The 15,493-nt window shown below is 37.1% G+C and overlaps 1 protein-coding gene across 8 annotated transcripts in view; it reads right to left on the bottom strand.

Annotated features, from left to right (window-relative positions):
• Window positions 1-15,493, bottom strand: part of L3MBTL3 (L3MBTL histone methyl-lysine binding protein 3) — an 80,628-nt gene that overhangs the window by 12,542 nt on the left and 52,593 nt on the right. For 6 of the 8 annotated variants that reach the window (XM_062639713.1, XM_062639708.1, XM_062639712.1 and 3 more), the window contains exons 14-18: window positions 13,640-13,750; window positions 11,941-12,055; window positions 9,517-9,619; window positions 1,854-2,000; window positions 381-545 (exon numbers count right to left, since the gene is read on the bottom strand). In XM_062639713.1, the coding sequence (XP_062495697.1) occupies window positions 381-545; window positions 1,854-2,000; window positions 9,517-9,619; window positions 11,941-12,055; window positions 13,640-13,750 (641 nt within the window). The remainder of the gene's footprint in view (window positions 1-380; window positions 546-1,853; window positions 2,001-9,516; window positions 9,620-11,940; window positions 12,056-13,639; window positions 13,751-15,493) is intronic. The other 2 variants (XM_062639706.1, XM_062639707.1) reach the window with 2 other exon arrangements.

The raw sequence follows: 15,493 nt of genomic DNA, 5'->3' as shown, positions 1-15,493 counted from the left end.
TCATTTTCTGTCAAAAAGATACTCCAAATCCTGAGAGTTAAGGAATTACTTTTCATTTTTAAATATATGTATATATCTGTACATATACAATAACATTTCTAGAAAGGTAAGGAAGAAAAGGATCTCAACTTCCAATACTTTCTCTGTCTTGAAGTATTTTTTCTCTCCTCTCTGATATGCATTTCTTATTTCTTAAATACATTGTGACACTCCCTTCCCCCCTATTTCTAATATAAAGACAGCTGAAGAACATACATCTCCTTCCCCACTGCTTCCAAGAGTCCCACGGACAAATATCACTGTATTGCATTGCCTGGTAAGTTGCATTTTAAACTGACTGACTCAAAACAACCCATACTTTGAAAGGAACCAACAGTTACCCAGGTGCCTTCTTTTCTTTCACATCACATAGTAGGGACTTCTTGCAAGGAGATTTACTTTCTGCTTCTTCCTGCTTAGTTGTTTCTGGCATGGTTTTTCCAGATGATCGATTGTGAGCTGAAGATTTCAAACCTATGTGACCAGGGCTGGGGCATTTTCTATCACTGTTTAAAACAAATTAACAAAATGTTTAAACTCCAGCAGTTGAGTTGTTTTTCACCTTATTTTCTCTATGGGTAAAGTATCATTCATGTAATTGACATAAAAGAGTTTCGTTCATTTGTTTTAAGAAATACACAGAAGTTTTTCATCTGCCACCAACAGAAATCACAATACAGAACTTTCTTCTCCATGAAATCAAAGGTAATACATGTAGGCAATTCAACAGGAACAGAATTTGCCTAATGTCATTTTTGATAATAAGCTATCCACTTCAAATATCTGTAACACAACTCGAAAGTATCATTTTCATCTATCCATTCTCTCCCTTCCATGATATAGAAATGTGCAGCCACAACACATGTAGTCTCTTACTTGCGGCAATGAAAAAAACAGCACTTGACACAGTCCCTGCCACGCACAGCACTTCCCACTCTTACTGGCTTCACTGGGATGGTACCTGGGCTACCTGTCAGAGTGCAATTAAGTCACTTCAGATTTCTACAACCCTACATTTGTAAGAACAATCAAACCAGGCAGCACTTTGACAGATGAATATTTTGGTTTTTAAAGCATGAAGCTGAACCTGCGTCCAAGAATGTAATTTAAATTACCATCTATTGAAAATATGTGGTCATTACAATAAGAACTGGAAATCTTCAGTATAAACATTCACATTTACATTAATGCAGCACTTTAAAAGAATGGAGAGACTCTCTTCTTTTCCTTTTCTTCTTAAATTCAATATGCATCCTCACAGTCCAAAATAAGCACAGGACTCAGTGTCCGTAATTTCTGATAGAAAATGTTAATCTGAAAATCATTATCTTGATATCACATGCCTTTTTTTCCCAGTGTTCTTCCTAAAAGCTTCAGCTACAGAATTTAACATGGTTCTTGCAAAACTAACTCCCAGTAATTTGATTCCCCACTTCCACAATAATGACAAAATTTATAGTGACTATTCTTCAAAGCGCAACATTAATTTACAGTCATGTCAATAAGTCCACCCCAGCAAGCAAAAGAAATTCAAATAAATAATTTTCTTAAGTGAAACCAATTGGCAAACACTCCATTTTAAATTCCAATCAACCACTTAGTAGTCCAGACAGTTATACTGAGGGTGAAACCGAATACTTGTTAAATCATACACAGTAAAATCAGTGCCAGTCTTTGACACCTTGGTGACCTTTTTGATAAGCACTGAGGAAATAAGCAGGCCTTTCTGAAACCATTTAGCCATTACAGAACCCAAATTACATTAAAGAACACTGAAATAAAGTACTGTGTTAGTCACAGTCAGTGGTAATTACTTGATTACAGGAGAAGTGGATCTTTCACTTGCTTCCACTTTTCTGTTTCTGGGGACAGGACTGGCTGCAGGCATCTCCCCGCTCAACCGATCAGGTAAGAGGCTTTCTTTGTTCAAGTTCATCTCTGAATACGGGCAGCTGACTGCACTAGAAGTTTAAGAAGAGAAACGCCTCCTTATTGTCAGTTCACTCAGTTCAAATGAAATAACATCAGAGACCAGTTTTCTATAAGCAGTTGCAATCAATTAATATAAAGAAGATGAGGGGAGAAGAAAAGCAGTAAGTAGTCATACTTTAAAATGTTAATAAACCTCGACCTGAAAGTTTTTCACCTTTCCTTTCAACAGCAACTTATAAGTCAAACTGTATTAACTTGTATTACAGCATACAATCTGGAAAAGTGATGAATGTTTAGCCTGGTTTTTCATACCTTTAATAGCATTATATACATAAAATACAGGTTGCCTTTGACTATACCCACCTGTCTCCAAATAAAGTCATATTCCCATGGTTACTTTTGCTGTGAAGGAGGGTATTTCTATTTTGTATGTCCACAAAGCAGCTGTAGCACAAGGGCACAGCATGAGGAATGGTGCACATCCTCTTACTGCAGTGAATGCCCCATCTTTGCAAATGCCATTTTGTGATATTCCATCAAAAGACACTTATTTTCACAGTCTTTCCTATCATCCAGCACCCCCTATTTCACTGCACTCCAGCTAGGGAAAGAGAAAATTTGACACTGTGCATTGATGTAATGACTTGTAAATGTGGTGTACCTCCTAAAGTCAGAAAACCTGCATTTGCACAAAAGGTAGGAAAGGGGAGAACAGAAAAACAAAACACATGGGCTAAACTAGGATCTTTTCTTTAAGAAGAATGGAGTGTTCAACTGATCAGTCGGGCTACCTACTCTCAATTCAAAGATAATAGCCTAAACTCTGAAAGGGGTATATGTGCTACAACAGTGAATAACAGCATGCTCAAGTTTTTGGATCTCTGTTTAAGATACAGGAGAGGCTGTACTAAACATGATGCTCTGTTTAGTACCTGGCTCATGAGGTATGACAGGAGCTATAATGTAACATCATGCTTTCCTACTTACCTGTATTATTACAATGGTAAAACAAAAAAACAATCAAAGAAAAAAAACAACAAAAGCATGTCCTAAGATATTGCTTATTTTCTACTTAAGAATGTAACTACTTGCCTTTCCACAAACAGCCATGTTTTATTTGTTTTACTGATTGTTACATGCATAATTTCCAAACAGAACTAATACAAAGTCTACCTAGCCAGCCATATGCCCTGCCATCTCCAATTTACAAAAAACAAATAGAAAACCAACAGCTTTTATAATCATGTTTTATAAAGCACAGCATCTAAAAAAAAAAAAAAGCCTATAAAAATATGTTGCACATTCTCAGTTTCCTTTACTGATGAAGCTTGGGATTCAGAGTATGAATCAACTCCTATCACAAGGTTGAACCAGTACTGGTGGTCTAATTTTGGTCTAACCACCATAAAAAATGTTGGTGGAAATTTACATTTCTCTCACTACTAGCATAAAAGGAAAAAAATCCTTAAGGTTACTACAGGTGTTAGTCCCCAGCACCTCCTCTGAGATAAAGGCACTGAAGAACCTTCATACTGAGACAAGGAGGCACAAAAGTACAAAATGTAATCAGTTCTAAGTGATGTTAAGTTTGATGGCTTTGTAATGGAAAATAACTGCGGTGCTTGGAGGTAGTTGACATAGTTTCAGGACCTCAGGACCTCAGTACAAAAGGTGTGAGAAAAGCAGAATAGAAGGACAGGACCTGGGGATGGGGAGTATCTGGGACTAGCAGATGTCCAGGGTGGGCACAGATAAACTAACTGATAAGTAAAAGGACAGGATGATTGCTATGCTTGGGGTGTTAATAAACCCATTAAACTGGTGTAAGCATCTACTAGGGAGTATCCCGGCCTAGCAGATGCCCAGGATGAGAGCAGTTAAACTAACTGATAAGTAGGAGGCCAGGATGATTGCTATGTCTGTAATGTTAATTAAGCTTGTTGGGAAAAGTAAAAGACCTTTAAAGACCACCACATTTTTATATGCATGCCGGAAACGTTTTGGAAAATAATGTAATATGCTCAGTGACCATATAAGAATGACCTGTATAGCAATTCGGGGACACACGTTAGGAGGAGCTATCCCCGTGTCTCCCGGCGCTGCAATAAAGAATACCTGCTTGTCAACTTGAAACTCTGCTGGCAAGTTTGTTCCTGGAGTTTTCTCCGAATCAATACCAGGAGTTACATAGCCAAATAAGATATAGCTAAATGGGTAGCCGGACACCAAAGCACTGCACTTTACATTGCGTACTCTTTTGTTAATGAAATTGTTTTACAGACATGGAACAGAATATACAAATAGTAATAAAAAAAAACCAAACAAAAAATACCACCTCTGGGCATTACCTTTTACTTCTAATTTCTCTTAAGCAGCATTTGACATTTTATTTATATGCTTCTACTTGCATTTATTTTTCAGCCTACTGGTTTTGTCTTTCATAAGGCTAGACTCTGCCAGATGTCTTAAAAGAACAAAAAGAGCCCATTAACAGATATATGGGAAGAAAACAGGAACAGCAGGAAAGAAGGGAAATTGTTTTATGTTTTCAATTCTTACTGCTGCATCTATCAAAATGATGTGTTTTTCCCTTTCAAATGAACTACAAGATGAAAGATACAGGCTTCTCTTCAGAAAAAGGTTTTAAGGAGCGAAAGCTAGTGGCAAATTCTTGCTGTGTCAAACTCATAACACTGTGATGAAATACAGTTATCAGAAACTCAGGAATATATTGGTTAATCTCAGTTCTGCCACTGCTATGAGGCAAAACATGTAATCTTCTTTTGGCTTCCTACGCTTACAGGGGTATTTTGAGGCTTAGTGTTTTTAAGTAGTTAGAGGGTTGTCTCAAAGAAACACTAAACACTACCACTGTGCTATTTAATTTCAGTTGCATAGCATTAAACAAGCCATACACCACAATGAAATCTGACAATGCAATTTTGTCTCCATCAGGTCTTCTATTCACAAACACCACTAACATGTTTTAAATTAAAAAAAAAAAAAGCCTCAAAATTTAGTCCTTCATTAGTAGAACTTGCCTGCTTATACAGTTTTTCCTTTAGTGTTTTCTGGAAAAATGGAAACTGAATGACAATTTCAGTCAATAATAGTTATAATATTGCTTTGGAACACTAGATTCTGATGAGGTTTTCCTTCTAATTAATCGTTTGAGTTGTTGTATGATCTATTTTTTTTTAAAAGAAAGAACCCTCATGGTTTCCACTGTTGGCTTTGTTTCAACAAAGCACAGCATGAATGAGCCTGTGTATGAGTTACATGGCTTTGGATCGATCAATAAATCCTCCTGAATCTCAATGCCTTCAGCCTTCAGTCCAGTTTAACTTGTCTACTACAAAGAATATAAGATTAATCTTGTTATTCCTACATAACGTAAGTATTTGATTTATACAGGACTGTAAGTTTTAAGGACTTATCTCAAGGCTCAGGTTAATTAACACTGAATTAGGATTTTTAGCTCTTCTGTCAACTTAAACCTGCATTTCTGCTTATATTTTGCCTTAGCAAACTATCTGCAAAACAGCAGAAGTTCAGAAGGCAGTTTCCAAAATAATCATATGTCCTTGACTTGGCGGTACCAAGGTCTGCCAGAGGCACAGGGAGAATATCAAGCAGCAGAAACAGCAGCAGGTACTCAATTTGAAACCTCTGCTATACATCGACAAGGCTGTACATCCCCAGCACTGCTCCACAGCTTTGAAACCAGTCCAATACAATGATATCAATTATCATCTGAGCTGCTTCAGTAGGCTTCAGTAAACAAAACACCCACATTAATACCACCTGACCCCCCTGCACAGGAAAGTAATCAGCCACTTCAAAATGGTGAAGGATCAAGACTGCACAGCAATTAGCTGTCTGCAATACACTTTGCATCCTACTGAAATCGCATTAGAGTGTCTGGCAACACACGTCCATAACAGTTTTCTGACGAAAGGGAGCCACTGTTTCCAGAGTTCCACATAGGCTGGGTACAAACTGAGAATTAAAATAAGCTTTTGTTTTTATCAAATCATGATACCATTCGAAGAATTCTCAGGATCCCTTGTCTGGGTTTTTCCAGGCAACAGAGGTTTTATGTAATTATCCCTTTCCAGAACCTAAGCACTGAGGTAGCATACCACGTTTGTGGTTATTTTGCAACTGCTCTTCCATTACTCTCAAAATCTATCTCTAGGTAGGGTTACACACAGACCTTTTTTCACTAAATTTCAAGGCTTGTAGGATAAAATTGGGCTGCTGATGGATAGGCATGGACCTTAGCTTTCTACAGACATCTGGAAATGCTCCTATTTTCTAGTAGTATGCAAAGTTTCTGAAGCACAAGAGTCCAACTGAATTACTCAGCCTCAGGTACACATAACATCAAAAGGGAATACTAGCCAGGGTTCTCTCATAACCTGAAGAAGAACAGTGAGGTGGCGATTTCTTTGATAAAAGAATGTTAACATGAAAGTATTTTTTTAATATAGATTTGTAGTCTTTATGACTGCTTGGAATATTTTGCAGCCTGTGTGAAGCCATGGACAGGTCTCCTGGTTTAGCTGTACTGGCTGGAAATGTTATCAACCCCAGGTCCGCATTACCATTCAGGTGCAGGTTTTTGCCAAGCACTGACAAGGGACGAGGTTGTATGGCAGTTGCAGGACAATTCACTCAGATTTGCTCAAACTGTCTTCCTTGAAGTGAGGTGAAACTCATACATTGGTTTAACTAATGAATTAGACTTTATCTAGAGCAGCGTATGTTGAAATGACCACATCCACTAGTAGTGGTAAGTGATTAGCAAGAAACCTCAAGCAAAAACAGTCCTGACAACATCTGGGGGATGTATTTTTTTTTTCCCTGTTGGATTTTTGTCAAGTGATCACTTCAGTTGACTTTATGAAAATATTTTTAACTAGTCTGGAAATAAGCAGTACAAATGTTTTCTTTCACAATTTACAACTTAATCAAAGCATTCTTTTTCAGATGAAAGCTGTTTCATTCAACAGTCTAAAGTTGACTCAAGAGTAGCTTGTAAGAGATTTCATTGTGGCCAAATGACTTTACATAAAAGATAAAATGAAATTTGAGACTGGCATCAAAATCAGACGAGTGATTTCAACAGTCACTGAATGAACAGATGTGACATTCTGCTGAGCTGAGGTTTCTCACATTTTTGCATTGTTCTTTTACAACACATCTGCCACCATGACACATTCAGTTCATCTCAACTTACACATAACACATGTCACATTTCTGGTAAAAATCTTCATTCATGGACAGCTTACCCAAACCACTAATGGGCTGTTTACAATTGACCACTTTGCATTACTGCTTGAACTTGAAAATTATCGCATACATTAAACATCAGAGAACATAAAATTCACAATGATAAACATGAGGATAATAGGCATAATGCTACCAACCCACATATCAGTCTCAGTTTCAACTGTGCAGCATAAAACTCTAGATCAACTGGAGATAGATACCAAGTCCTTATTAATATAAATTTTTTTGAAAAAGTAAATGCTTTAACCCCTACATAATCACCAAGGCTTTCATCTGTTTCCTAAGTAGCAAGCTCTCAAAATTATTTCAGAACTACTTAACATTTTAAATTATCATCTTTTCTGACACACTGGCTTTTTTTTTTCTTTTTCTTTTTATTAAGTTTCAGCCTTGGACTAAGAATTGGTATGCTCACCTGATTCTAAGTAACTGAGATAGTACACAGTAAGGAATTGGAATTTATTGCCTTACAGATCAGGTGTGTTAATAAATTAGATAAGACTTAGTCTACTGGAATATGAAACAAAATGGATTTCAGCTAAGCAGCCAGGAAATATTTTAGGCAAGTCATATTTTCAGTGGACTAAGAAATGAATGCAGTAGGTTACCATATGATAACTGAAGGATGGAAGTGTTCAAGGCCAAGTGGAGAAGGCCTTGAGCAACCCGGTCTAACGGAAAGTGTCCCTGCACATGACAGGGGTTAAAACTAGATGATCTTTAAGGTCCCTTTCTACCCTAACCAGTCGATGATTCTGATTCAATGGTAATGTCTTAAGTACTAACTTGACTGTTTAAGGAGTTATCCTACTGATTGAGTGCAATAAACCTCCTCAAAAGGGAAGGTGGAAAAACTGCAAAAAATAAACCAAAGTAAAGAGAACATAGTCAGAAAAAGACAAAAGGAAAAGCATTAGAATAATCTAAAAGACAGCAATGCAGCATACTGTGTCATGACAATCCACCACAGTTCATGCTGCAACAAGTTTTGTCGCTGGCGCTAACCTACACACATACCTTCCTGGAGATAAAGCTCATACTAGCATCAGGAGTTCTGCCTCCTAACAGCATAAGGACAATGCCTCTGCTGTAGACAGGAAAAACCTTTCTGCAAAAGATGCCTTTTTTACACTAAACATGTAATGACACAGTGAGTTTTGCTGGCAGGTACCTTTGTTAGGGATGAGTCAGGACTTCAACCAGTGCTGATACACCATCAAAACCTCATAGCATAATTCAAGTCCACAGGACATAATTCTCTCATCAAGAACATGAAGAGACTGCAGAGCTAATTCTTGGATCATGGCAGTTTAATAATATACTTAAAAACCATGAATAGACAAACTGCTGAAGAGCAATTCCCTAGCCATATATAAAAGCAGAAAGCACTAAGTGATGAGACATTGAAGAATTGTATGACTGTGTAATGGAAAAAAACTGAGAAAACTTCTGGAAGCCCTAATTTGCAAAAAGGTAATAGGATGACATTTCTGATAACTGATTCTCAACTTAACATGAGACTTTAACTGTACATCCCTTACTGAAATTCAGGATTCACCTCACACTGCAAATATTTTAAAAATAATAAAATTCTGACTCAGCAAATGTTTCCCATTTCTCTGACATTGTCTCTCTGTCCCTCACTCCATTCTCCTGTGCTACTGCTCTCTCTGTGTCAACTCTCCTCTAGGACAACTTAGGATATCCGCATTTCTGTATTATATTTTCAAAGGTTTATAACAAAAGCATCCTTGGAAACACTATGTGCAAACAGTAAATTGTTCAGCTTATCACTTGGGAGCATGTCAAACTGTATTTCCTTTCTACCATCTTTCCAAGAGAACAAACAAATCCTTACATCTACCAACCAAGCAGAACAAAGACACCAAGCTATATTAAAATTAGTGGCCTCATATTTCGAAAGAGTCAAGAGTTATTGCTTTATACATATTTGTTAATAACATTTTGCAATCTGAACAGCAAGCCGAGGAATCTGAACAGCTAACTACAAATTGTGACAATGATGTTCAACAAATCTGATCTTGGCACACACTGGTGAAATGGAGTTACAGATTGCTAATGTTTATTTCAGCATGCTCCCCATGGCAACTGAAATCACTGTATCTTTAGGTTTACAATATTTCCTATTTTGTTCCAGCTTGTATCTGTTTTCTTGCGAACAAATAAAAAAAATAAATGTGCAGACATCACTCAGTTGAAAGAATAAAATTACAGTTTCACAGCACATACCTATGATGGCCAATATGTCTTGCCCTTTTAATGTGTCCAACTCCTTTACATCCTGTTATGGGACACCCTCCATGCTCTAAAGCTTCCACCAATTCCAAGGGAGCTGCATGTCAGGGGAAATCATGTGAGAGATTAAAAAAAGTATCTAAAAGTTATACAAATATGCAGGAATACCAGACTATCATAGTAAACATGATGAATAAGTAAGTAAACAATATCTAATTCTAAAGTACTTTTAAAAAGCATTCTGCAAAAGCATGATGGACATTCAAACAACTTAATCCACTGCAGAAATTTTTTTTTTCTGTGTGAGTACATCTCTACAGGAGAGGAAGAACTATATGACTTCAAGTTTCTCTCCTATTAACTACATGTAGCTGCAACCTGGATGTTTTGCAAGAGCACTGACAAACTTACCCTACTGTTCCCAAAGACAGGGATCTGTTTGCAGTGGGTACTGACCTCCATTTTTAGCTCAAATTTTCCAGGGAACAAGACATGAAAACAAAAGCTGAAAATACTACTAAAAAGAAAAAGCCATCAGGAGATTTATTAATCTCATTATTACGTATCTGAATTTATGTGTTTATCTGATTTTCATCAACCTGAAATGATGCCTGAAGAAACTTTAAAGCACACAGCTGTCAAAACAGGCTTTAACTTTCCAGCTAACATAGTATATAACCCATAGTTTCATAGCAAGTGAGACACAGACTTCAGTACATGAAACTGAGAACTCCTGCTGCAGATCTGCAAAGATGCACTGTCTCTCTAGTACTGGTTTTACTTGCAAATTCTATGAAATTGTATCTCCCCTTACAGTTACAATACTAAATAAAAAGGTCTATAAATTTTCCTAGATGAAAGATTCTTGCTCGCAGATGGATAATCAAAGACAGAGAATTAATATGTTAGGACAAAACTAGGACAGTCCAAAAGCATTTTTTAACAAATCTTCCAACTATGCTAATGTTACAACACTGTGACTACACTGAAGTCCAAAGAATTCTATAGGCTTTAAAATGGTGTAGTGCATGAGAGAACAGTGCCTCCTATGCTACCACCTAGAGGAGATGACATGTTTTATGTGATGGGCATCTGTATTTTGTTTCTTTTAATGTCCCCAAGAAAATGAAGACACCTAGGCTAAGAATCTTTTTTCTTTGCTATCTTAGGTAACAGAAATGTCACAACCTTATTCATCTCTTTTACCATATGATAAGATTTTTATTTATGTGTCCACAGACCACCTCTCCCACTGGACTTTTCCTTCATTCAGTATGTAAGATGCACATCTCAGATTAAGAAGTAGATAGGCAGCATTCTATCTTCTCCTCATTATTCACTTCGTGCTTTGGCAGTCATGTCACTCTATTCAAACTCTGCTTTGAAGGCAGAATGATTAACTTCCTAACATGCAGTCATCACTGTACCACTGGAGTGCTCAGAAAACTCATGAATATACTCTGATCACGCTCTTGATAGGAAATATTTCTGCTTGACATTTTACAGATGCAGAATTGAGGTACTGAGGCTTTCAGGTATCATGTTCACACAATCTGTGTGTGCCTTATCCCTGTTATTTTACATTTCATTTTTTCAGAGTACTTGGCATTGCTCAGCATTTCTTATTTTCCAAGTGCAGCTTTTTCTGATCTCGGTCACAGCTGTGAACACTCAGCAGTCTTGCATACCTCAGAGTCACAATATAAGCACTCAGTTAAAAATCATCCGCTACAAGTTTGACTAAGGTGATTTCACCACCATTATCCAGAAACACAGTGGCATAGACAGGTGCATACCACAAAAGTCCCTTCTCCCTGCAACCTTCAGTCTCACTTATAATAGACAGCACACTTCAACAAGTAAAGCAAAATTCCCAGAAAGGGCAAGCTGGTAAGTACAGTATTATTATTGACACCATGGTCCTGTTTAACTTATTTTCAATGTGGGCACCATTAACCCCTCTTTGCTCAGCTGCAGAAAAAGGAATTTAGCTGTTTTTAAGGATTTGCAACAGCATTTAAAAGGAGTGCCTTCTCAGTGAAGTCTGAACTATTCTGAGATAAAAGCACACTAACCTTCAAGAGGCTGTGGACAGAGGATTTTAAGAGTTAATCATCTCTACTGAGTGCCAGAGCAGTCTTATCAGTGGCTTCAAGAGATCTGTATCATTACTTCAGGTTTTGACCCTGGCTCTTATGCATACAGAGAAACACTGTATTTCCATTACAGTAAGGGTCAATAAAGCAATCTACTAAAAAGTGATTGATCACCGATGGTTGATTTTTGCACTAAATGTCACATTTACATTGTTTTGCATATCCTAGCTGCTCCTCTTTCTTGGATGGCACTGGCAGCGAAAAAGATAGCATAGTGCACATGCCTTTTAACATCATTACATTATAATATGATTTCTCTTACTAAGCGGGGGCTGAAGAGGGTGTCCAGTTTTTGTACACCAGCCTGCAGGATGGATGTCAGGGCTATCTACATCAGTCCAATAATCATATATGCTATCCCAGCCATCAAAATGGACCTAAAATCAAAAGGAGAACAAGATTAGAAAAATTCTCTATAAAATCAGTTTCCCTAAGTAATCTCTAAAAATTACACGTCCATTAGAGAAGTCACTTAAAGAGAACTATCAAAGTTACACAGAAAATACATGTACATTGAATTATGCACCCATGCATACTCTCACTAAGAAAAGGCAAGAGGTGTCATTGACTGTTTACTAAGTCTTGAATCAGCAGTCTCAAAGCCCAGGAATAAAGCAGGACAAGTATCGCTATCCTGTTATTATTTCAGTTAAACGTGAGTTTCTGCCTCTTTTCTCTCTCAAAAACCCTGCAAAATCCAAACATTTTTTCAACTCCTGAACAGGACTTAAGAATAGCAGAACAGTAAACCCTAACACACACTAATGATTTACTACAGTCAGACTATAAAGGGTAAGGACTTGAAACTGAAGAGAAAATGAAGTATGTGCCTTCCCATAAAACCACCAATACATGCTTTTTTTTCCAAGTGAAAACTAAATAACATCAAATTTTACTTGACCTTTGAACCAGTAACTAGCTCAGATCTCTCATGTGCACACGTATGGATGAACATACACACAGATACATACGAACAGAGCTTTATCAACATATGCTACAGTCAAATTACCACCCTAGAAGCCACAAATCCTGTAATTTTAATAAATAAAACTGAAGCAGTTTTGGTGTTTGGTTGGGTTTTTTTTGTTGGTTTGTTTGTGGCTTTCTTTTTTTTTTTTTTTTCATTAACAACTAAAGTTCAGATAGAAAATGTGTAGGTATGAAGATACTAGTTCTGATGGCTCCCTACCACCAGGTAATTCAGATTCAAAATGAAATGTCAGGTGCATTTCCTGCTTGAAATACCAGGTATGCCTAATAAATCTTTACAAACCACGAACAAAAGTATCCTTCATATCCATCTAACTGGACATCCAGAATATTCTAGGCCTTTTAACAGTTAAGGGTTTCCGAGTGTAAACTGGTTTTGTACAATAAAAGAAAAAGAATTCAAATATACAACTTCTGTTAAACAGCCATTTCTTAAAAATACATTATCTGAGATTAATCCAATCTAAAGTCCATAATCAATATAAAATTCAGAATTGCAAAAGTCACTGACAAGGCACTAGAGATCAGGATTATTTTTTCGTATTTCACTTACATCTCTCTCCTACCTGGAAGTTTATAGAGACAGATTCAGTTAACCTAGGCCAAATATTTTATGGGCCTTAATAGAAATATCACAGCAGGCCTTTGACACTTGATGTTAAATCATATAATTTTTTGATAGAATAGACAACTGTCTTATATCAACTATTCCCAAAGCAATTTCCCAATATATTCAACTATGCTCTCTAACTACCTATGTCAGCAAATGTAACTAAAAGGACAATAAAACAATCCCTTCCAAAGGAATTATGCACATATAAATCAGTGAAAAGGATAAGCAAAACCTTATCAGGACACAGCAATGTGACTCATTTCTTCCTGTGCTTAGTTTCACAAGTATGGTATTTTGGTTTTAAAGAGTACCCATCAGTCTCTCAAGCAGGATATTACAGTAAGACAAAGAAACTTACTTTTATTCTATAGTCATCAGTATCTACAATGGTTGCTACTCTGATAAATACTGGATTTCTCTTGTCAACCACTTCAAGTTTCATGTTTTTCTGAAAGCCATGAGAAGGTTTCTAGGCAAGAAGAACAGTATTATGTGAAACAGAAAAAAAACTCAAAAATCTCACACAATTGTAAAGTATATAAAATCCATAGAAAACTTTCTGCCTTCATTTTCTCAACTCTGCCTTTCCCCTTGAACAAATCCAAACATAAAAGCACCATTCAAACCAGTGTTATTGAAGTAGAGAAATAAAGTAACTACTTTGAGATTCCAGGTTCTCCTGGAATGGGCTGGATTCAAGCCATGCAAAGAAGTGGGGATTTTTATTCTGAATCAGTTGGGGTTTTTCCTAAATTCTGTAAAATATTTTTTCTCAGAGATATTGGCCAACAGTTTCAAAGCAGTACTGAATTAATTATTACATACCAGCAGCCTGAAATGTCTATGAAACTGTCTACAGGAAACATACTCATGGTTTTTAATATGTGTTTTCACTTTGTGAATCAAACTTTCCTTTTCAGTCTCCTACTGAAAACATAACTAATACACGGTATGAGAGTAAATACTCAGAACAAACAGGACCAAATACCTGTTTCATAATACTATTTTGGCAAAAAAGTATCTTTGTTAGGAGTACTAAATTTTGTCTTTGCCACCTAGCTATGAAATCTAATAAAAAATTACTGCCATTTTAAAGGAACATATGAACAAGACAGTTATATTTTAGATTTCTAGGAAAATAATATATCTGTCCCTCTAAGACTTCCTATAACATTGGTGCTTTTTCCTCAGCAGCAGCTTAACTCTCTTTACTTCCATAATACAATATAAAACACTGTGACTGCCTCAGGGTGACTTCAATAAAACTCCAATACAATCAGCAATTTATTCCCATGAAACCTGATTTCTTACTGTTTAAAACAACTCATTAATATGCTTACCTTAATATTAGTATAGAAAGCAGGAAAGTTATTTTTTCCGGTTGTGAAACCAAAAGACAGAGCACAGCCAACCCCCCTTCAGTCATGCTCTTGTTCCCCTCCATCCTCAAAGCCAGATAGACTTGTCTAAGCTACCTTTTGGGATCTATACCATCTGCAGATGCTCTCTGCTCATATGCTTTCTGGAACAGTGCTGAGCCAGGCCAGCTAGCGTTCTCCTGGTTTAATGCTGTCAATGGCTGCATGCCTGTGGTATGTCCTGTTCAGCTCCCCAAAGCAGACACAGCCAGATAGATCTTGCTACCTGAAGGACCCTGTGGGTCACTAGTGGGGCATTCCCACTGCTGAACGCTGCAGGGTGGCTGGTCTCTCCCTGAACCCAGGGAGGGAGAAATTAAAACATGGATGCTCAAAGAGGAAAAGGAAACATTTGCTTTTAGCTTGATGTAGTCAAGGTCACAGCCCTTCACTGCTTTGCTTCTCAGATATAACCACACACCTTCCTAATCCTTGCTCTGAGTATTCTTGCTGAGAATGCAAGATTGAGACATGTTATTAGCCAGATGCATTTTGAGGTGATCAACTGCATGTCAGTAATAAACTCTAGTGATCTGCTGATCCCAGGAACTGCTATAAGGACTACATTTATTCTGCTTTTGTTAATACAGCTCTTAGCAAAGCATTATTCAGAATTAGCGACATTAATCTGTAAAGATGAGAAGGCAAACCAGCTTGAGTGAGCTGCGAGACAAGGGGCTGGCTCTTAATGGCAATTCTTTCTGCATTACTGACCAGTGCACTTTGCTCCCTGAAATCCTAGGAGCTCAAGAAAGATGAGTGTCACTGGAAGAAACTAGGAAGTACAAAGCTAA

Source organism: Pezoporus occidentalis, unplaced genomic scaffold (genome assembly GCF_034315485.1).
Source record: "Pezoporus occidentalis ecotype Australia unplaced genomic scaffold, CSIRO_AGI_Poc_V1 ctg61, whole genome shotgun sequence".
Taxonomy (NCBI): Eukaryota; Metazoa; Chordata; class Aves; order Psittaciformes; family Psittacidae; genus Pezoporus; species Pezoporus occidentalis.
This window is presented reverse-complemented; position numbering and strand designations above follow the sequence as displayed.